At 36.2% G+C, this 23,668-nt stretch overlaps 1 protein-coding gene across 1 annotated transcript in view; it reads left to right on the forward strand.

The window, feature by feature from the left end:
* The window catches only part of Not11 (CCR4-NOT transcription complex subunit 11), a 103,475-nt gene that overhangs the window by 45,095 nt on the left and 34,712 nt on the right, over positions 1-23,668 (forward strand). Inside the window, exons 5-7 of the mRNA XM_090377247.1 lie at positions 1,396-1,449; positions 6,490-6,605; positions 11,651-11,783. Coding sequence (XP_090233373.1) covers positions 1,396-1,449; positions 6,490-6,605; positions 11,651-11,783 — 303 coding nt within the window. The remainder of the gene's footprint in view (positions 1-1,395; positions 1,450-6,489; positions 6,606-11,650; positions 11,784-23,668) is intronic.

Below are 23,668 nucleotides of genomic sequence, written 5' to 3' on the forward strand. Positions count from 1 at the left end.
AAAAACAAACTAACAAACTTTGGCTCAACATTTCTGAAGAGGACAAAATCTGCAACAGTATCTTTCATGTAACAGTCATAAATGGATTGCTATCCAAAAGTCAATCCAAACAGAAATCCACAGACAGAAAAATCCAAGGTAAGTTATTGTTTGAAAGCATATTGTATGCACTAGAAATTAAATTTCACCAACAAAATACACATTTTATGTGAAACTACAGCTTGCAGTAGTAAGCAGGCTGTATTTTAATGTGTAAAATATGTATTTTGCCAGGGAAATTTAATTTCTAGTGCATTGTGGTCTTCACAGAATCCTCCTGCTTTTTCTGAAAAATTTCCTGCTTTCTACTCATTTTTGCAGTGAATGCCTGCTTTTTACAAAAAACCTCATGGTTTTTTTTGGCTGTTTTGGCCCAAATATCCTGTTTCCTTCTTGCTCACAGTTGTCTGTTCCTACATTTTGAAAGCTAATGGTTGGCAGCTGTGAACATGCTCACGTATTTAGCAAAATGGTTACATGCTTGAATTTTCTTGTTCATATGACCAGTATTTCTTGGTTACCTTAGTAATTTACACCTTCACATCAGACCATTTCATTATTCATTGCAACCATAATGGATATTGATGTTGTAGATTATGTAGTAATTGTGCAGTATTCTGCTAATTGTTTTGACCAATGCATATTATCACTGGGTCATCAGTTCTTTTACTGATCTGATGATTTGCTTTAAAATATTATGAGATATTTGAACAGACACCTTTGCTTTTTCATTTCATATACAGAAGATGCCTTGTGATGTATGGGTTTTTAATTTGTTTAGAGCAACTCGCAAATCTAACATTAGAGTCTTGCTGTCAGATTCATTTATGTGTCAGTCATGCTTTTCTCCCTTTTTATTTCTTAATTCATCATGTGATACCTTTGGTAGTTAATAAAGCCAATAAATTTAGTGTAAAATTTAAAGCAAAATCAAATAAAATCACTTTTTATATGGTACAAGCATAATGGTACTTGTATTTTACTTATTCTAGGCATGATGCCTCTCCAGGCTGTTTTTATTAAATTCAATTTCATACATAGTGTATCATCTTGCGTGTTGTGAATTAGTCATTACTTTATTGTCAGGTGTTGCATGTTTTGGGGTGCTTGACCAGATGGTAATTGAAATGGCCACCATGTTACAAATAAATAACATTACACTTCTCTTAGAAGAAGTGCTATTTGTTTATAACGAAATTTCAAACTTATAGCAATAGCCTCACAAAATGAGAGATAAACACTGCTTTGAAAAGACTATCTTTTCTTTAGCCTATGATATAAAAATGGGCTTAAGACCTACTAATTTTAACATGCCATTAAATGTTTTCCATTGTAATATGAAATTTTTATTTTCAGCTGTTTAAGAAGACTCCACGTCAGATACTCAGCATGGATGTTGGAAATATGCAGGTATTTAGCCCTCTTAAGAATTTAAATACAGGCAGTCTGCAGTTTATTTCTCCAAACTATGTTGTTTATATATATGTCATTTATAATTTAAAAATTCTAAATTGAAAACTTTTGATTCTTCTTTCCCCTCATTAATAAGTAGTGTAAGCAACAAAATCTCAACAGTGTGCCTGACCAATCTGTAAATAACAGTGTACACCTGGATGACAACATACTAGTAGTTTTCATACCAACAAATATGACCATCTTTGTTGCAACCAGTATATCATGGAGTGACAGTCAAAGCCAATTCTGGAGAGAATTGAATATTAAGCATTCCACAGACAACACTGCACTGTCATGATAGGAAGCAGCTCAGGCTACAATGAATAGTATGTGATGGAATATATTGCGAGCCATTTGCTATGTTCAGGAACTAACCTGAAATTCAGTTACAGATTGTGGAATTGGAAAATGAATTGGCTTCAAAGTGAACATCAGTAATGTGGCGGGGACATTGGAATTGCACAATGTAGAACTGACCTAATGAGGATCTGACTGAGTTGAAGCCAAAAAAAGGGTAAGAGTGAAGAAGGAAGAGGAAATGCGACTAGCAGTGCAAGTAAAACAACACACACACACACACACACACACACACACACACACACACACACACACACACACACACACACACACACACACACACACACACACACACACACACACACACAAAAGGATGATTGAACCAAGCACCAAGTGATCTTTTGCTCTGCTGTAATGAACTGTATCAAGAGAAGCATAATTCAGTTCATACTTCTATCCTTGGCTTCCTCAGACATGAATAATTTGGTATGAGTAATATGGTATGTAAATAATAAATATCTATGTGTGCAATATAATATGTGCATACAAGTACATATGCGTGTATTTTAGCATTAGCATTAGTAGTGACATATGATGGAAGCTTTACAGTGTTAGCCAAAAAAATCACACTTCCCATTTTACCTATTCATTCCCTCCAATAGTTTTTCCAGTTCTTCCCTGAATTTGTTTAAGCTATCAACTTCCACAACAACAGGTGGAAGTTTGTTCCAGCAATCAGTCACTTGCTGGCTAAAGACAAATTTCCACACATTTGTTCTGCAACTGTTCCTTCTTCAGTTTGAATTTACGTCCCCTCATATGCATGGTCTGAGCTAGAGGAAGAATCCCATCAGCATTTAGCTTGCTCAAACCATTTAAAGCCTTAGACACCTCAATCAGATCACCTCGCACGTGCCTAGTAGTTTTATATATTTCTTTGTAAGAGCATCCTTTTGTTTCCCTGACAAATCTCATTGCCTTTCTCTGTACTTATTATTATTAGCCATATGGTGCAAGGAAGCCTGAGGCTTATGCTGCACCAGGCAAAAAAAAAAAAAAATGAGTAACCTTGAGAGAGAGAGAGCAGTAGAAGGAAATCACCAAGAAAAAGAAGAATCGTGATATCCAGCTCAGGACCCTGGGTGTGCCAAGCCCATACTCACCAGATGCGAGCCCCTAGTTGTTCCAGTAGCTCTACATCCTCCTTAAAATGAGGCCTCCAGACATGTATGCACTACTCAAGATGTGTCCTGACCATTGCCTTATACAGTGGAATAATCACTTCCTTATCCCTGATAGCATTTTTATTGTTTTCCTGTTTTAATATTGATCTGTTTTGTTTTTAATGAATAGTTAAATGAAGGTTAAATTAGGTTTCTGAGTCCAAAAATTTATCCATGGAAATGCATCTCCCTTTTAAAAGATATAAATTTAAATAAAATATATGTAAAAAACATGTCTAATTTACATCGTTCTCTTGAACACATTCCAACATAAATTGGAGACTACCTGTATATAGAGGATTATTTATTTATTTTTTTGGTCTATAAAGAGGTGGTTATATGACCCTTGTAACATTTAAAAAAAAAAAAATTGTGCTCTATATTTCATTATATGAAATAATGCTCACCTTCATTTGTTTTACTTTCCTCTCTTACAGCCTTATTGAACTCAATCAAGTCCCTTCTAAGGTACCTGGTACTGAGCTTTGTAGCTCATATATTTTAAGTCTTTCTTCATATGGGTGCCTTTTGCATATCTCATGGGTTGCTCATCCTTGAACCTTTTCAGGAAGCTTTATGTAATTTTTAGTTGCAGTCTCCATACTTGGACACAGTATTCCAAGTGTGGTTTTACAACTGCTTTATATAATGGGAGATTATGACCACCCTATCTCTACAGGCAAATGTTTAATAAATCACCAGTAGGATACCATGGGCCTTCCTTGAGGCTTGTCTACACTGCTTGGAGAAATTTCTTGTATAACTGTATTGTAACTCCCAAATCCCTTTCTTCCTTTACTGTTTTTAATTCAACCCCCACCAAGCGTGTAAGTTATTTTAGGGCTGCTGTTCCCTAAGGCCTTGCATTTTGCAGCATCCAATTTGCTGACCATCCTTGAAGAATAATCAGGTCATCCTGAAGTAGTGCTGCTTGGTGCCAATCATTAGCCATATTCTCAATCTGTAAATCACATCATATCATTTGCAAATTTTGCCATCAACCATCTGTCCCTTTATCAGTCAGTCATTTATGAAAAAATCAGAAATAATAGTGGTTCCAGAATTGATCCTCGAGGTCCTCTACTTCTAACATCAGATCAATCTGAAGAGTAACCATTAATCACAACCCACTGCCTATTGTTCTGCAGTCATCCTGTGATCAATGAGTGGTAACTTGTCTTAGGGGAACTGAGTCAGATGCTTTGCTAAAGTCCAAATAAAGTTGTGATTATTTCCTATATCCTGTTCATGAGTAACTGGATCAAAATAGCTAACCAGGTAGTTAAACATGATTTTCCCTTAACAAAACCCATTGTGGTTTTAACTAAACTAGCTAAATAACTACATTTCTAACTAAATGTTCCTGTATTACACCATATTTCAGTATATCATTGTTTTGATTCATCAGGAGTGCATGAGTCACTGAAGTCAGGCTGTGGTGCCACTTTGCTCTTAGAATAAGAACGAAGTGGCCCCAAACAAGCAGTTCCCTCAGTGATATTGCCTAGGACTCACCCTCACATATACATTATGGTGTACTTCCCAGAAAATTTGCAAGCCGGGTGGCATTATGAAGTAGGTGGGTGAGGAAGTGTAATACTTCACAATATTATAAAATTTTATGTTGTTTATAAATGTGACTTAAGTGATCCAGACAAAAAATAATTGCATAATTTAACATTATATGCTCCTGTCGCATTGACCTCGATCATATAGTATGTTTGAATTAATATTGATCGAGATCAGTGAGCAGTACTACAATACCACGAGAATCGCTTAAATTTTAGCTGGGCGGCCAGTTAAATTCCTCGGGTGGTGCACTCATTCACTCATTCAATAGGTTCTGGGTAGAACACTGCATTATGACCTGACTCATGGCATTTTTTCAGGCATGGCCATATATTTATTCAAAAAATTGTCAGTTCATGTGAACTTAATATCATTAGTCCCATGCAATTTATAATGCTCCCTTTACTCCCCCTTAAAATCTGACATTCTGTTCGTAATATCATCAAGTGTTGCTCCCAGGAGACACATCCTGTTTTTACTGTGCCTATGCTTATTACAAAAATGTTTCCCATTTCCTTTACAATGGAATCTCCCACTAAAATTAAATCCTCTTGAGTTAGATTAGCATGGACTTGACTGTTCTGTTCTGGGGGCCTAAATCAGGAGTCCGTCACCTGGCAGGTCGCTAGATATCCGAGTTCTTGACAAGTTCCTAGTCTCTATGCCATCCACCACTTTCTCAGTGACTAAGTTTTGTCTAGTACTGCATCAAATTTTAATATAAGATTGGCAAACTATTCCCATCAGGAATAAAGAAAAGAACCATCACTTTATCTAGGTATATCTACTAGACTAGATTTTTACCTTGGAATACATGTAATGAATTCATGATGCTTATGTGAATTGTCTGTGTCCTTTATAATCTGAGATATAATGATAAAATATTTCAAAATTAACTTCACAAAATATTAATGAATTTAAATTAACAAAATATTATTGTAATTAAGCAGTTAAAACTTTATCTACTATTGAACTTAAAAATAAACTTACAAGATACTAAAAATAAAGTAACTTATTAGAATTTGCTTGACAGAAGGCAAGGATTAAATTTACAAAATATTAGAAAATAAAATACCACAGAAATGCTGAAATTAAATTTATATAATTTCAGAAATTTAAAAGACAGAGAAATTTAGGCAAAAAGAAAAAATAAGATTACTATCTTGCTGAATGCAGGAGGGAAATAGCTGCAGTGGCTACATTACATGATCTAGAAGTCATTTTTCCAAAGGACAAGTTCTGGAAAATTGGAGCAAGGCATTACATTGTACCATTACATAAACAGAGAAATACAGCTGAATATGTAAGCATCCTAAGGAGGAGGATTAGAACAGTTGTTGAATGTAACTTTGGAGAAGAACATTCAGGTTTTTGGCTAAACAGGAGATGTTAGGATAAAAACAAATATTTATAGTAAGATAAATTATAGAAAATTTATGGCAACATAAAAAGAATCTGTATTTAGGTCTTGTTGAAAAAGCATACAGCAAATATGTAGGAATATGCTTTTTCAAATTTTAGAAAAATATGGCACCAAGGATTAATCTTTTAGAAGGAATAAAATGTTTGTATAAAAATGACAAGTCTGTAGTGAGGATTGAAAGAAGTATTGAAAAAGGTGTTCATTCTGGTTCCAGCATTCCTAATAACTTAGAATAGAAAGTGACATAGAAATAGCCACTTTCTTTTATATCCTATGAAGCCTAATATTTATATATCAGCATATGAATATTGGGTTATCTTGAATATGAAATTGCATGTGGGGGGGGGGGAGTTAGAAAGTAATCAGTTTTTCGCTTATGTGCCACTATGTTTTCTTCATAGGTTACGATATGTAGAATAAAAATATTTTAAAAAAACTTGGTAAGATAATTTTCTTCAGTCTAAAAATTATTATTTTTTCTAGTCATTTGACGTGAGTGGGCTTCAACTGGCACTTGTGGAGCGGCAGTCAGAAATGCCCCAGACAAGTAAATCTGGAATACCTGTAATTTTGGCTGATCCAGATCCTCTTGTAAAAAAGTAAGCATTTCAATGAAATATGTAATTTATACTGTATGGCTCTATAATTAATTTTAATTTAATTTTCCTTCTTACACAGATTGAAAAATCATGTTTAAAAAAAATCATAGATTGAAAAATCATGTAGAGGTAATGGTTATTTTTTTAAAACTGAGTAGGGACAAGAAAGGAAAACAAATCAAAAGTTGTAAGTTCAAAATATGATTAATCCAGTTAACTATGACTTTATTAATGCATGACTTTTGCATGCCACTTACTTTGCAGAGTATATTGGAAATAACTGTACCTTTTTTTTCTGACTTTTTTTCCACGTTTGCCGATCTGTTGATTTTTGCTCAGTGGCTACTTGTTTTCACTTTTATTTTCTGATCATATGCAAATACTTTATGATTATTTTGATATCAGTTAGTTTCTTTTTGTCATTTTAACTTGGACATTTTCTTATAATGTTATCCTAACTTGGATATATTTTATGGATTAAATGTAGTCACCTTTCTGTAATTTGGTGATGATTTATTTGTTACAAATGATCATATGTATAATATAGAGGGCTACTCCTGAAACCAATGAAAATTATTATAAGAATGACTGCAAATGAGAAGAAATGAGGGAATTTTTTCAGGGTCATGAGTTCTAATCTATGAAGAGACTCTCATGACAACTTCTAAAACTATTAATGAATTTGATTATTTTGAACAGTGTGAATGAGAAGAAGAAATAAAAAAAAAATTAGGAATTAAAGAAGTTGACTACTTAGTTTTCAGCTTCACTGGCTGATTATACATCTGTGAATTTGTAATTAGTTACATATTCAAATAAATTAAATTTTTTGGAAGTTCTTTACCCTCTATCGTTTAGCCAGCAAGGAGGGTCACCCACCTGCATCTTGTAAGTTCAAGAAAGGATATCTTTTACAGAGGAATAAAATTGTTTCAGTAAAACCTCATTAATTCAAAGTTCATGGGACCAAAAGTATTTCTTTTAGTTTAAACCAGTTCAAAGTATTATCTGAACAAGATAAGAGCATGTAGTATTTATTCAAGGGATATATTTTTTAACTCAGATATTAATACTGTAGAGAATTTCCACAATTCTTTCATTTAAAATGTTTTTTTTTTTTGTTAGATATGTTTATGAACAAATGATTAACATGTTAATTCAGTAATATGAGAAAGAAAACAATTGTACATTATTAAAAACAAAACATCATGAAAATTAATAAAGTTGTACATAATTTATTGTAAATTCTTTCTTAAAAAGAACAGTTTAATTTTTTTATCCTCTAATGCAAAAGGAAAGAAGGAGAGAAATTCCTCTCCAATGCTCCTATTGTCAGACTCAACTAACAGCTAAACATATCCCATTAACTTTTTTTTTTTTTTCAGTATCTGTAAAAATACCTTCATTATTTCAGTATCTGTAAAAATACCTTCAGTTCTCTTATCTAACTTGCAGGAACCATTAAATCTATCACATATTCTTGGAAATTATGCTAATCTTGTTGAATTGATACTTGAAATGCAACCATCTATGTAGGTGCCTCCGTAGTCAGGTGGGCAGGAGCAGCAGTGCGTAGCACACGCTTCTTGATTAGACCGGGGTTCGAGCCCATGACTACCAAATACGGAGGATGTGGAAAGGTCAGGGAATGATCACTGCATATCCCCAGAGCAATATGGCCTTAGTTGCTAATGCTCCTAAAAACCAAAACAACAACAACAGCAACCATTTATGTGACTGCTTCTAACCATCTTTTAAATTAAAAGCCTTAAATGAATCATGAACATGCACAATCTGGTCCAGGCCTTGTGCCAATAAACCACAAACAACAACAGCAACAAAAGGAAAGAGGAAATAGATGAGTTAATATTAGCAAGGCCAGTAGAAACTGATTACAGGAAAGAATTGTTATGGTTGGAGATTTAAATAGAGCAGGAAATGACAGTTACATCTATGTTGATGTTTTAGGAAAATTAGAAAGAAAGGGAAACCGAACAGTAATGACAAAAGGCCATTAGAATTTTTCAAACCACTCACTCTTAATTAATCATGGTATTTCAGCCACAACTTCATATTCAGGAAATATAATAAACACAAGAGAAGGATAAAAACAAGAAAAAGGCATATATATATAACCGCTATATGCCCTTGTATCTACTGATCAGTAGATACAAGAGTATGTAGAAGATTTGAGGTTAGAAGTGACCACCTTGTTTTGAGAAAATTAAAAATGATAAGTATTGAGAAAATTAAGAGGTATAAAAAGTTTTAAAACAGACAAAAATCACAAAGCTCTTAGACTTATTAACAACTATTAAATATAGAAATATTCTTGCTCAAGAGTTCAATGACATTCCCAATTATAACATGACTTTAGATGAAGAGTGCAAAATTTAAGAGAAATTTAGTGGAAGCTACAAAATAAGATTTGGGGAGAGGCTACTATGTCATTCTGAATTTCCTGTCTTTCAGGAAATTCAGAATGACATAGTAGCCTCTCCCCAAATCTGGCCGACCGGGCTAGCCGAGTGGGTAAAGTACCTGCCCGGCAACCCAAAGGTCGCGGGTTCGATTCCCGCCTCGGGCTTGGATCAAAGTACTGCAAAAAACCTTGGGAGGTGCAATATGGCCACAGAAGCCGATGCGCCAACAACTACCAAATCAAAAACTCCCCAAATCTTATTTTGTAGCTTCCACTAAATTTCTCTTAAATTTTGCACTCTTCATGTAGTAGGCTCAATAAGTTAGAGGCAGTTAGAAAAAATAAGAAATTTTTGTAAATAAAACTAATAAATTCTTATTGGAATATAAAGAAAGGTGTAAGGGAGCTGAGATATGGGGAAGCAGCTAATGATAAATCTTGGGGATCTTGTCTCTATGGATGTGCTGTATTATTATTATCTTGGGAAAGACTTGGAAAAAAGGTCAGAAAGGTAGAAAAATGTTTTGGTATCTGCTTAAAAATCTTGGAGAAAAGAAAAGTAACTAAGGTAATTAAAAATTATCAAGGTTGAAGTTAAAACCAAAGTGAAAGATATTTTTGAAGCATGGAGTAAATACTTTTAGCTATTAAATGAAGGAACTTACATCACCAAAGTAGAGAAAAATATATATATATATTGAAATGAAGGCCTTACGTAGTCAAGCGGTCAGTACAGGAGTACAGTAGTGTACACACACACACATTTGAGTTGACTGTGGTTCAGGTGTAGGTGAAATTAGATCTGAAGTGCTGATGGAAAAATAGTGTTACATTGGTTACATTTTAACATATTCTGAAGGTATAAATTACTTCCCGAACTCTTTCTGTTATGTATGTGAAAATAACTCACAAATCATCACGAGAACTGCTGCTTTTGTATGGTGGATATCAATTTAAACTGTCTGTGGTTCAAAAAGCTTTAGTTGCTCTGGTGCCACACAAAAAAAGAACAGCCAATTGCCAGTGCACTTTCTATAAAAGTCTTCAGAATTGGAAGTGCCACCAAATCCAGTGCAGAGCTCCTGACCTCTCATTTAAAAGAGTGGAATTTATTGTATCCCAGCTGCAAGCCTTCCACATATAGAAAAAGACTTTACTTATGCACATTTTTAAGTTGTTGCAGGATCCCTGTGCTATTGTTTTGATTTGATTGTCTTTATGAAGAAATTTATATTAGTCACAATCCACAAGAGTAGTATCTTTTCATAGACAGCTGTGTTGCCTCACAATGGGAATACACACCCCATCAACTTCTGTTGTACGCTGTTCATATTAAAGAAGACCACAGAAATGTGAAACATATGTTAGAGAAGATCAAGTATGACCGGTTTAAATAGGATGTATGTGGTAACTCGGAGATGCTGGAGTTCCACTTGGTTTGCATGGTGATTTCACTTGAGTTCCTTTACTTTCTCTGTCCTGCAATTTAATTCTTTCCCCACACTCAGTTCAGTTGCAGCCTTGGCATGCACAATGTAGTAAACAAACCCATGATTCCACCACTCCATATCAAGATGGGACTGGTCAAACAATTTGTTAAAGCACTGGATCCTCAAGGTAACACCTTGAATCATATACAGAATGTGTTTCTAAAATTAGCTAATGCAAAAGTAAAAGGTGACTTTTTTTGGTTCATAAATTAAGCAGACGTTAGTTTCAGAAGAATTGGAAGACAAAATGACTGATGTTGAGGCGTGTGCATGTCAATCATTTCATCTTTTAGTGAATGGCTCTCTTGTAACGTTGAGTGAAAATTACAAAGAACTAGTTGACAAGTTGATTGAAATTTTTGGAAAAATGTGATGCAGAATGTCAGTCAAGCTCCATTACTTGCACTTTGGCTTGGATTATTTTTTGAGATTTAATCTGGGCGATGTGAGTGAAGAGCATGGGATATGAGATTCTGCTAGGACATACTGTCGATGAAGAAGTGGTACTGGGGAAGGTGAGATGAAGATATGTTGGCTGACTATATATGGTTCTTTGTTCAGGATGATCACACTGAGCACAAAAACAATGACATTCAAATGTACACTTTAAGGATTATTATTATTTATTTTTTTTTGATTAACCCGAGGAGGGCTTCTACTTTTAATTTGTTATTCCTTTAGCTTGTTTATTTGTAGCTAAGTTAGTACTCTGTTCTATAAAGGGGTTAAACGTTAATAAATCTGCTATAGTCTAATTACATATTTACTTTTTCATATCTGGATAATCAATTGATGGTATGCAAAAACTAAGGCATACTGGGAATCAGTATGTCGAAATTCATAAAGAAACACCAAGAAATTTAGATAACCAGAGCCTTTTTGAAAATTTGTAGCAGTTTGTAATGTTGACACAATTTCAATACACTAACTTGATGAGACTCAAAACAGAAAAGTGCACTTCCTCATACTTAAACTGTTTTCTGCCTTCCTCCTGTACCAGGTACTCTTTGCACAAAAAAAAAAAAAAAAGCTTGAAGATTATTTGGCAGATAGTGCTTCATATATGTTTTTGCTTGAATATTTTGTTGATTTTGAAAAATTTTTTTCCTGATGAACCTTTTTTGAAATTATAGGTCAAATGTAGATCCTAATGTTATGAGAAAAACTGAGGATGCTCTTCTAACAGGTCAGCAGCCACCAGTTGAGCAGTGCTTTAGGCCAGAAATTGTACGACTGGCACCACCTCTTCATGTTTGTGAAGATGAAGTAAGAATTACAATTAAGTAAAGAAAATGTCAACTGTAAATTAGGAGTGTTACAATTATGCTAATTTTTAAGTGTGTGTTCATAGTCAGATTCTCTTTAAGATGAACAGATTCATAACTACTCTTGCCTGAATATGTAGAAATTTGAGTCTTCCTCCCTTTAATACATTTGCTGTGTTGACATGTATAAGCATTCAACAGTAACCTAAGTGCTGTGCCGTAACATTCATATGTGTTGTGGCACAACACCCAACATGCTATAATGCATACAGACAGTCATTCTTAAGCGGTCAGTATACGAGTAGCGTAAAAGTAAAGGCACGTGAAATGAACTGCTCAATTCTGTCGATACAGTGATTGAACTCTGGGCTATTAGCACAAGTGATTCATTTTTGTTTATAGCTTGGTACATATTTTTATTGGTTTTTACTTGTGTTAAGGTTAGTTTATATACATAGAATATTATTAAAATTAAAAATTTTCAATGAAATTTAAGAGTTTTGTTCTGAGTCCTCATTCCAAAAGTAAGTGTTTGCTTTTAGCTATGAATTCCAAGCTGTAATTACACTTGCTAATTACAGGTAACCCTTGTATAACACGGTAGTTAGGTTCCTATAAAATGTTCTGTTTGCAAAACCGTGTTATATGGGACTAAGAACCAGTACAAAAAGGGGGGGTTACATTCCAAAACCTAACAAAAATACACCATATTTTTATAAATCGGAAAATTACTTTTTATTAAAAAAAGTAATAACTGAACCAATATCTTACAAACTATGGTACATATATGTCAGATAACGTACTTTCATTTAATTTTCTTCCTCTTCATCGTTGCTAAGTGCAATTAAATGAAAATGTTTTCTCTGTTGCAGAATATCTTCACCTTCTGAACTTCCTTCTGCTGCATCTACATTTCGTGTATCTTCTGATCTCTTTAAAAAATCAGCAATCTGGGTTTGTTTGCCTTTGCTTGATAGATCTTTGTAAATTTCTTGGTATGGATCTAGGCATGTTCGAAGCTCCCTTTTGAACTTTGTGCTCTTTTCAGACGAAGGATCTGCATTCTGCCTTCCCATATGCTTTTTAGTGTAAAATTTGGAACTTCAGAATTTTGATCTGTGCTATCATCTTCTTAATTGATTTGGTTTACAACCGATGCCATTTCCACTTAATCTGCTTCGCCAGCCTCTTTTTCTACCAGTAATTCTTGAATGTCTAATTTCGACATTGTTTATTTGGATTTCAGCAAAACATTTGACTCGGTTCCACACGAGCGATTACTTTATAAGCTGGAACAGGTTGGAATCACAGGGAAAAATCCTTAGATGGATAGCTGGGTGGCTTCAGGGTAGGAGGCAGACGGTTGTGATAAATGGTTATTCCTCAGATTGGGTTGATGTAAGAAGTGGGGTTCCCCAAGGATCAGTATTAGGACCACTGTTGTGTTTGATTTTCATAAATGACATTGATGAAGGGATAGAGGATGTGATGTCTAAATTTGCTGATGATGTAAAGATTGGTAGAGTAGTTAATGATCACCGCCAAGCAGAGCTTCTTCACAGTGACCTATAGAGACTTCAGGGATGGTCAGAAAAATTAGCTGTGCTTTTAATCCAGCAAAGTATAAGTTAAGGTATTACACTTGGGGAACAGTAACCTCAAAATGACATACACTTGGTGGAGTCGAACTAGCCAGTAGTGGAGGAAAGGGATTTGACTGTTACGATACAGTCAGACATGAAGGTCTTCAAGCATTGGTTGCAAGGAAGGCCTATGGTGTCCTATCGATGAATGGAGACTGCACCTAAAGAAAGACATCGTGCTTCTTGAAAGGGTCCAAAGATAGGTAACTCACTTGGTGAGATCGACAAAAGGGCATCCATATGGAAAGACTTTGAATATGTGGGTTGCAGAGCTTGAAACTAGGCACCTTAGAGGAGACTTGATGAGGTGTTTAAGGTTCTGAGAGGTATAAGTAAAATGAATGAGGATGAAATTTTCACGGTTATAAATGATTCTAGAACTTGGGGCAGTAATTTCAAGTTACCAGGGGGGGGGGAAATGTTTAGACTGGGTTGCAGGAATTTGTATTTTAGCCAATGAGTTATAAATTACCCGAATAAGTTACCTATATGGGTGGTAGACGCTGACTGTTAGGGGAAATTCAATGGTCAGCTGGATTACTTACGAGAGGAGGGAAATGCATTGGTTGTCTATTTCCTTTTCTCTTATTAATTATTATTATTTTTTTAATTTTCTTATTATTATTATTTATTTATTTTTTTTTTCTGGTGCAGCCTAAGCCGTAGGCTTGCTTGCACCATGCAGCCATTGTTAATACTAATACAGTCCATTCTGGTTATTTGGGACACATCGGGACTAGTGCATTTTGGCCCGATTAAGTGGCTGCCCCAATTATCCGAAGTTTCGCGTAAATAGTTAAAAATACAATGTACCCCCCACCTTTTTTTACAATTGGTTCACTGTACAATCAAATCAAGTTACGATGGACTCACCATAGTAAAGTACCGTTCACTACATGATGTGCAGTAAGCACCGGTCATTGTGATCACGTTTGTGAATTGAATTTTAATTCTATTAAACAGCGATTCTAATTAGTGAAAATAGGATGAATATTATTCACATGCTATAAAAGCAAAGATATATTAAGCATAAATTTACCCTTTATTACCTTACCAATTAAAAAATTAAATGATATGTGAAAATTGGAAGAATTAATATGTACTGTAATATGTACATACGAACTAGTTGACATTTCTGTTCACTGACATTTGTGGGTGGGGGTTAAAATTTAAAACAGTAAAAAGATAAGCAATGAATAACAAAGAACACGGCACACACAAATTTGCAAGTGAGAACCGAGTAACGAGTTACAAAGCTTTAAAAATAGGAATGAAGAGAAGATCTGAAAATTAATTTTTTTATATGATTCAAGATTTCATGGAAGTGTAAACACATTTCGCCATAATAACCCACAGAATTCCAGCTGTTGGTATTATCGCAAATTCAGTAAGATCGAGTTTACTGTCCGTTTATGATAGATTTTACTAACAGAAAAGCCCAATAAACAGGAGCCTGCTAATTGTTTTAATTGTTTTATGGTTGTGACCTCCAGAATTTCGACCGAACCACGTGGTACTGTCGGAGACAATCGTAGGGTGCTGCGGTCTCCTGCCCCGATTAAACGGCATGCTGTCCCAATTAAGCAAAGTAAACCCTGGCTATTTTCTCGATTGGTTTCTGTTTTTTAAGATTTGCCCCAAATAAACAGCTGCCCCGATTAACCGGTGGCCCAAATAACCGGAATCCACTGTACTTATTTTTTTGACAGAAGTATTAGTTACCTCAACCACCACTCATTACATCTGTCCAAACTATTTGCATATGGGTACTCTGATATTCTTTGTTGGAGACTTCCTAGCTTGGAGTTCCCCCCCCATCCTAATATCATCTGGCCTAAAATCTTTTTATGGGAACTGTTTTGCTGCTTAACTTTATGTAGTGTTTCCTCAGTAATTGTGTGTGTGTGTGTGTGTGTGTGTGTGTGTGTGTGTGTGTGTGTGTGTGTGTGTGTGTGTGTGTGTGTGTGTACGCTCTTACATTGTCTTGATTCAGAATTTCACTATAATATTGTCCAGACATAGTGCAACATTTTTCCACAGTAAGAGTGTAAATAATGCCTTTTATATTAAAAAAGCTATGGATCATATATTTGCCAGCTGGCTTCATGGACGATGCATTCTTCTTGGAGGCAGATATGTGCTATGCTTCTGTTGTGAGCTTTATCGCTTGGTTCATAATGGTGGATTCGGGATTTATCTCTAGTGATTGTTCTGCTTAAAAAATAATTTTTGGATGTCGGTAGGTGTTTTTGAGGCAAACATAGATGTCAGCTCTAACCTGACATTGACTTATTGTTCGTTATTTTCCTTGTGAGTTTATATGTTATCCTTGTTTCAGTTCAGTGCTGATTTTTAGAGATTGTTGTAGACTAGCTATTGTTGTTGTTATTTGGTTTTTAGGAGCATTAGCAACTAAGGCCATATTGCTCCGGGGATATGCGGTGGTCATTCCCTGACCTCTCCGCATCCTCCATATTTGGTGGTCACGGGCTCGAACCCCGGTCTAATCAAGAAGCGTGTGCTACACACTGCTGCTCATGCCCACCTGGCTACGGAGGTGCCACCGTAGACTAGCAGAAACAAATATATATATATATATTGAAGATTAATATCTGATTGGTTTAAATTTATATATTTTTCATTAATAATGAAAAATATGTTTTTGTGTAATAAAATTCATCTCAATTTTTTTTTATCATCCTTTTTTTCATGCACTCATTCTTGGAAATACTATATCAGAGGATGGTAAAAAGATACTTCAATCCTTGGATAAAAAAAAAAGAAAGTAACAGTTAATTCAATAAATAGGGTAATTGCTCTATTAAGCTTACAGCAGAGTTGTACATAAAGAGAATTTGGAACATCTGTGGGTGTGATTAAGTTTTGGCATACAATTTAGGATGAAAACAAATATGCCTTATATTTTGATCTACTTTTCAGATTTTATTTCTGGAATTTTTTTTTTTTTTAAATTCTGTTTGACGTACACCAATGCTTGATCTTTTTCTAATTTTGCAATACAGTCATCCCTCGATTTGCACGGTTGTGCAGTCAGGTATTTACTACCAAAATTTTAGATAGTGTGCTGCAGTTTCACTACATGTACGCTTTTTGTTTACGAAGCTTCAAAAATAGGAATGAAGAGCAGATTTTTAAAATTTATTTATGTTTTTTATGTGATTGAAGGGAAAACATTTCACCATAATAATGTAAAATCTCACGGAATTCCAGCCATCGGGATTATTGCAAATACAATAAGATTGGGTTTATCACCCATTTATGATAGATTCCACTAACAGAAAAGCCCAGTAAACCGGAAGGTGCATATTGTTTTATGGTCACAACCTCCAGAAATGTGCTTTAGAAAAATATCACAAATGCGTTCAAAACTGATTCTTATAACTAAACATAGCAATAAACAGTGGTGTGTTTGTCCAGTTATTTTTGAAACAACTTCCTAATTCGGGAACCCCTTCGTCAGTTATCCTAAGTTAGCTGTTCAGACAGAATCTTTTTTTCGTTCGTGCAATGTAAAGTGCTTTAATCAGTAAGTATTGGTTTTGCTGATTTAATATTTCTTGTCTGTATAAAGTGTGTGTTTAATTAGTGCCTAAAATTAAGAAAGCTACAACAAAAAAAAATTAAAAATTTAGAGGAAAAATTAAAAATCATTAAGCAGTTAAAATGGCAGAAAGGTTGTGACATTGGCCAAGAAATGCAGCATAAATGAATCTAGCATTTAATGAATTATTGAAAATGCTAAGAAAATTAAAAGTTCAGTTATCTCTTCCACATGTTTGGCTGCCAAAAGCACTACAAAAGTGAGAAATCCATTAATAGAGAAAACTGAAGAATTACTCTCTTTCTGGATAGAAGATCTTAATCAAAAAATAATGCCTCTTAGTTCAGATATTATTCGCACCAAAGGTCTGCAAATTTTTAATCCGTTACAAGAAGAAGAAGAAGCCAGTCCATCCAATGCAGACGTCTTTCAGGCCAGTAAGGGTTGTTTTGAAAATTTTTAAAAACATCAAACTCTTCACAATCTAAAATTAACAGGTGAAGCACCAATGCAGATACGGAAGCTGCTTCTTTGTATCCGAAAACTTTAAAGGATGTTATTGTGACAGAGGGCTATCTAGCAAGCCAGGTGTTTAATGCTGATGAGACCAGCTTATTTTGGAAGCCTATACCAAGCCGAACATTCATTTCAAAAGAAGAGAAAACCACCCAGGTTTCAAAGCTGCTAAAGATAGGTTAACACTTTTTTTATGTGGCAATGCAGAGAGTGATTTTAAGTGTTAACCACTTCTAATTTATACGTTGAGAAAATCCTTGTGCTTTTAAAGGAATATCAAAAAGTGCCTTACCAGTTCATTGGAAATCGAGCAAAAAAGCCTGGATGACAGCTAAAATCTTTGAGGATTGGTTTTTAAGTTGCATTTGTGTCGAAACAAAATAATTTATACGTTGAGAAAATCCTTGTGCTTTTAAAGGAATATCAAAAAGTGCCTTACCAGTTCATTGGAAATCGAGCAAAAAAGCCTGGATGACAGCTAAAATCTTTGAGGATTGGTTTTTAAATTGCATTTGTGTCAAAACAAAAAGATATTGCCTGAAAAAGAACATAGCATTCAAAATCTTGCTCATCCTGCACATTTGTCTAATCTGCATCCAAATGTGAATGTTACCTTTCTTCCAGCGAATACTACAAGTTCGTTAATTCAGCTGATGGACTAAGGTGTTATAGCTTCCTTTAAACTTTATTACCTAAGAAGATTTTTTTTTACAATCGGTAGAAGCTACTGATGGAATAGGCAGTCTTTCAGTTTGAGATTATTGGCGGAATTATAACATTCTTGATGCTGTAAAAAATATTGAGTTCGTCTGGGGTGAAGTTAAGACCTCAACAGTGAATGCAGTGTGAAAAAAGCTGTGGCCACAAAGCTGCACCAAAGAAGCCACAGTTGAAATGCTGGAGGTAGTTGAGATAGTGAGAATTGACAAAATGATTAGTGGAGAGGGATTTGAAGAACTGGAACCAGCAGATATCACAGAAGTCTTTCAGTTTCATAGAGAACAATTATCAGTGGAAGATAGTTTATAAAATGTGAAGAAGATAACAAAAAGGATAAAAACGAAGAAGATGCACACAAAAATTTGATCGCAAAAAGACTAGCTGAGTTTTTAAGACTTGCATTAGCATTAGTAGAGGCATATGATGTAAGAAGCAAGCTTATGCAGCATCAGCCAAAAAAAAAAAAAACGCTCCCATTTCACCCCTCCGTTCGTTCCAACTACCTGTCCAGCTCAGCCTTAAATTTATTTAGGCTATCAACTTCCACAACAAAAGATGGTATTTTTTTTTTTGGTAGTTGTTGGCGCATCGGCTTCTGTGGCCATAATGCACCTCCCAAGGTTTTTGCAGTACTTTGATCCAAGCCTGAGGCGGGATTCGAACCCAAGACCTTTGGGTTGCTAGGTAGGCACTTTACCCACCCGGCTAGCCCGGTCGGCAAGGATGGAAGTCTGTTCCACCAACCAACCACCCGTTGGCTAAAGGCAAATTTCCGCACATCTATCCTACATCTGTCTTTCCTCATTGGAATTTATGCCCTCTCAAATTATTATTCTGAACAAGAGGAAGAATTCCATCAGCATTGAGCATGCTCAAACCATTCAAGACTTTATACACCTCAATCAGATCACCTCGTAGGTGCCTAGTCTCCAGACACTGTAATTTACAAAATTTAAGCCTTTCTTTGTAAGAGCAACCCTTTGTTCCATTCAGTAATCTTGTTGCCCTTCTCTGTACACATTCCAACAGCTCTACATCCTTCTTAAAATGAGGCCTCCAGACCTGTATACAGTACTCAAGGTGTGGCCTGACCATTGCCTTATATAAGAGGATAATCACCTCCTTATCCCTGCTAGAAAAATTCCTGTATATCATTGACAAGACACTATGATATCTGCCTGCACAATTACCTCCAGGTCCTTTTCGTTCTCTACCAGTGTCAGTGTAGTACCACAGAATTGATCGTCACTCTGGGGTTGCTGTTTCCCATATGTAGTACTTTACATTTGTCAATGTTAAACTTCATTTGCCACCTCTCAGCCCATCTGCTCAGCTTTTCTAGATCCAGTTGCAGCAGCGTACTGTCATTAGTGCCCCTGCCAACCTTCGTATCATCTGCAAACTTGGACATTAAGCTTGATATACCATCATCAATATCATTTATAAATACAGAAAACAATGGGCCCAATACTGAACCCTGAAGGACTCCACTAATAGCATTCGTTCTCTACCAGTGTCAGTGTAGTACCACAGAGTCGATACGTCACTCTGGGGTTGCTGTTTCCCATATGTAGTACTTTACATTTGTCAATGTTAAACTTCATTTGCCACCTCTCAGCCCATCTGCTCAGCTTTTCTAGATCCTGTTGCAGCAGCGTACTGTCATTAGTGCCCCTGCCAACCTTCGTATCATCTGTAAACTTGGACATTAAGCTTGATATACCATCATCAATATCACAATACTGAACCCTGATGGACTCCACTAATAGCATTCGTTCTCTACCAGTGTCAGTGTAGTACCACAGAGTCGATACGTCACTCTGGGGTTGCTGTTTCCCATATGTAGTACTTTACATTTGTCAATGTTAAACTTCATTTGCCACCTCTCAGCCCATCTGCTCAGCTTTTCTAGATCCTGTTGCAGCAGCGTACTGTCATTAGTGCCCCTGCCAACCTTCGTATCATCTGTAAACTTGGACATTAAGCTTGATATACCATCATCAATATCATTTATAATACAGAAAACAATGGACCCAATACTGAACCCTGAGGGACTCCACTAATAGCATTAGTCTACGATGAGCAGTGTCCATTGATTACCACTCTGTCTTCTCCCGCTCAACCATCCCTTTATCCATTGTAGCAATTTGCCTCCAATGCCACACTGCTCCAATTTGTGCAGCAGTCTTCCATGTGCAACAGTATCAAAAGCCTTTCTAAGATCCAAATATATGATATCAAAGTTATTCCCTCCATCCAGTTCCTTTGTGACCACATCATAGTATCCATTCAAATTGGTCAGGCAAGGCTTTCCCTTAACAAAACCATGCTGTGTCCAAGCTATAACTGAAGTCTTATCTAGATGATTCTGCAGTTCTTCTTTAACCAGTGCCTCCATTCATTTTCCTAGAACAGAAGTTAAACTAACAGGTCTATAATTACTTGTGTTGCCTTTTGATCCTCCTTTGTAAATTTGGGTCATATCTGCACATCTCCAGTACATGGGTACCTCCCCTGAGTCCAAAGAAGCTCTCATAATTATGGCTAAGGGTTTGCTTACTTCCTTTGCTGCCTCCTTTAATATAATTGGATAGATCCCATCCACCCTGTGTGCCTTTTTTATGTTTATCTTCAACAATTTCTCCTCCACTTTCCTCTCAGTTATTACAAAATCATCCAGCTCACTGCCAGAGTTTAACTCACCTCTGGCATTCCCCTACCTGAATAACTCCTCCTGGGCGAATGTAGATGCAAAATACTCATTTAGTTTGTTAGCCACCTGAGCAGGATCATCAACAGTTGAACCATCAATATCCTGTGGACCAATCTGATTATCCCTTTCCTTCTAGAGTTTACATAGGTAAAGAACTCTTTGTTATTTTTCTTTGTATCCTTTGCCAAGGATTTCTCATAATCTGTCTTTGCCTGCCTAATCTCCTTTGTGACTTGGTTACAGACCAGCTTATATCTATCATAGGCTTCCATGTCACCCATTAATTTATATGTATTCCATGAATTTTTCTTCTCTGCCACTTGTCTCATTGTTTGAGCCCTTCACCACCAAATACGGAGGATGTGGAAAGGTCAGGGAATGACCACCGCATATTCCTGGAGCAATATGGCCTTAGTTGCTAATGCTCCTAAAAACCAAAATAATAACAACATAACATTTGACACTGCTCAACGTGGACTAATGTTATTAGTGGAGTTCCTCAGGGTTCAGTGTTGGGTCCATTGTTGTTTTCTGTATTTATAAATGATATTGATGATGGTGTATCAGGCTTAATGTCCAAGTTTGCAGATGATACCAAGGTTGGCAGGGTTGTTAAGGACACTACTGATACTATGCTGCTGCAACAGGATCTGGAAAGGTTGAGCAGATGGGCTGAGAGGTGGCAAATGAAGTTTAACATTGACAAATGTAAAGTACTACATATGGGAAACAGTAACCCCAGATCAACGTATCAACTCTGTGGCACTACGCTGGCAGTGGTAGAGAATGAAAAGGACCTGGGGGTAATTGTGCAGGCAGATATGAAGTTCTCTGAGCAGTGCAGACGAGCTGCAAGAGTAGCTCATGGTGTCTTGTCAATGATATACAGGAATTTTTCTAGCAGGGATAAGGATGTGATTATTCCCTTGTATAAGGCATTGGTCAGGCCACACCTTGAGTACTGTATACAGGTCTGGAGGCCTCATTTCAAGAAGGATGTAGAGCTGCTCGAACGAGTACAGAGAAGGGCAACAAGATTAGTGAATGGAACAAAGGGTTGCTCTTACGAAGAAAGGCTTAAGTTTTGCAAATTACAGAGCCTGGAAACTAGGCATCGGCGAGGTTATCTGATAGAGGTGTATAAGGCTTTGAATGGCTTGAGCATGCTCAATGCCGATGGGATTCTTCCTCTTGCTCAGAATAATCACCTGAGAGGGCATAAATTCAAATTGAGGAAGGACGGATGTCGGATAGATGTGCGGAAATTTGCCTTTAGCCAGCGGGCAGTTGGTTTGTGGAATAGACTCCCATCGCTTGTTGTTGAAGTTGATAGCTTAAATAAATTTAAGGCTCAGCTGGACAGGTATTTCGAACGAACGGAGGGGTGAAATGGGAGTAGTGTTTTTTTTTTTTTTTTTGGCTGATGCTGAATAAGCTTGCTTTCTTGCATCATATGCCTCTACTAATGCTAATGCTAATAACAACTTGTCTCATTAGTTCATCTGACATCCATTTAGGCCTAAACATTGAACAATATTTCTTAGTTGGTATGCAAAGCCTAGTAGCTTTCAAGATAAATTCTTTGAACGCTTCCCATTTTGAATTTGCTGTTGGTAAAATCATCAGTTGGTCCCACCATATAGAATTTAAATACTGTCTCAGACCACTGTAGTCACCTTTACGAAAGCAAAAAACCCTTCCCTTTACCCCTGATGGTAGTTACCTCTTTGAGTAAATCCCACTTCAGCACACTGTGATCACTGCCACCTAGTGGTTTCTTTTCTGCAGTTTCTTAATGCATGAAGAATCACTACTGATAATCAGATCAAGAGTATTACACCTTATAGTTGCCTCCTGAACATGCTAATTAATGTCAATAAATCCACAAAAGCCTTGCTAGTGTGTGAGTGACCAACTCACAAATTCCAGTCAATATCTAGGAAATTAAAATCTCCCATTATAAGACTCTCTGATTTACTGGCCCACTCTATTTCCCTGTACAGTTCCTTATTATACTCATCAGAGTCATTAGGCCTATAACACACTCCTATTCTCAATTTTGATCTCCCAATGCTTATGTCACACCAAACTGACTCGACACTGCACTGTCCACTGGCTTCATTTCCTTGGATTTTATGTGTTTCTTAACTAATAGTATAACCCCTCCTCCCTTCCTATCTTGTCTATCCTTCCTGTACACATTGTACTCCCCAAATTCAATAAAGTTCTGCATTCATTATATCTGTGTGACACCACGTCTCTGATATACCAACAATATCTGCTTTTGATGTTCTGAGCAATACCTCAAATTCATCAAATTTATTTACCAAACTCCTAGCATTGGTGTACATGCAAGTATACATGCACCTGTTCCTTTTCTTAGCTATCCTAACACAACCCATGTGTTTACTTGTACCGCAATGATTCCCAGCAGTCTCTGAAATACCCTGCATCCTGTTTTCCACGCTGCTGCTCATTCCAATAGAAGCAGTGCAAGAATCACTTTCACCTCTGCCAGTGGCTACTATTAGTCCTTGTATCCCCCGAAGCTAGCAGTTTCCCGACCCACCTAACACTGCCTTGATAGCATCAGCAAATATTCTTGTACCCTTTCTATTTAAGTTTATCCCATCCCTGTAGAAGCAGTCTCTCCTGTTAACAAGTACAGTCCAGGCTGAAAAAAATTCTTCCCCTTGAGCCTTGCACAATCTTTCCAGGGCAGAATTGCAGAC

This window comes from Mastigoproctus giganteus, chromosome 7, assembly GCF_048544385.1.
Source record: "Mastigoproctus giganteus isolate SK-2022 chromosome 7, ASM4854438v1, whole genome shotgun sequence".
NCBI classification, from domain to species: Eukaryota; Metazoa; Arthropoda; class Arachnida; order Uropygi; family Thelyphonidae; genus Mastigoproctus; species Mastigoproctus giganteus.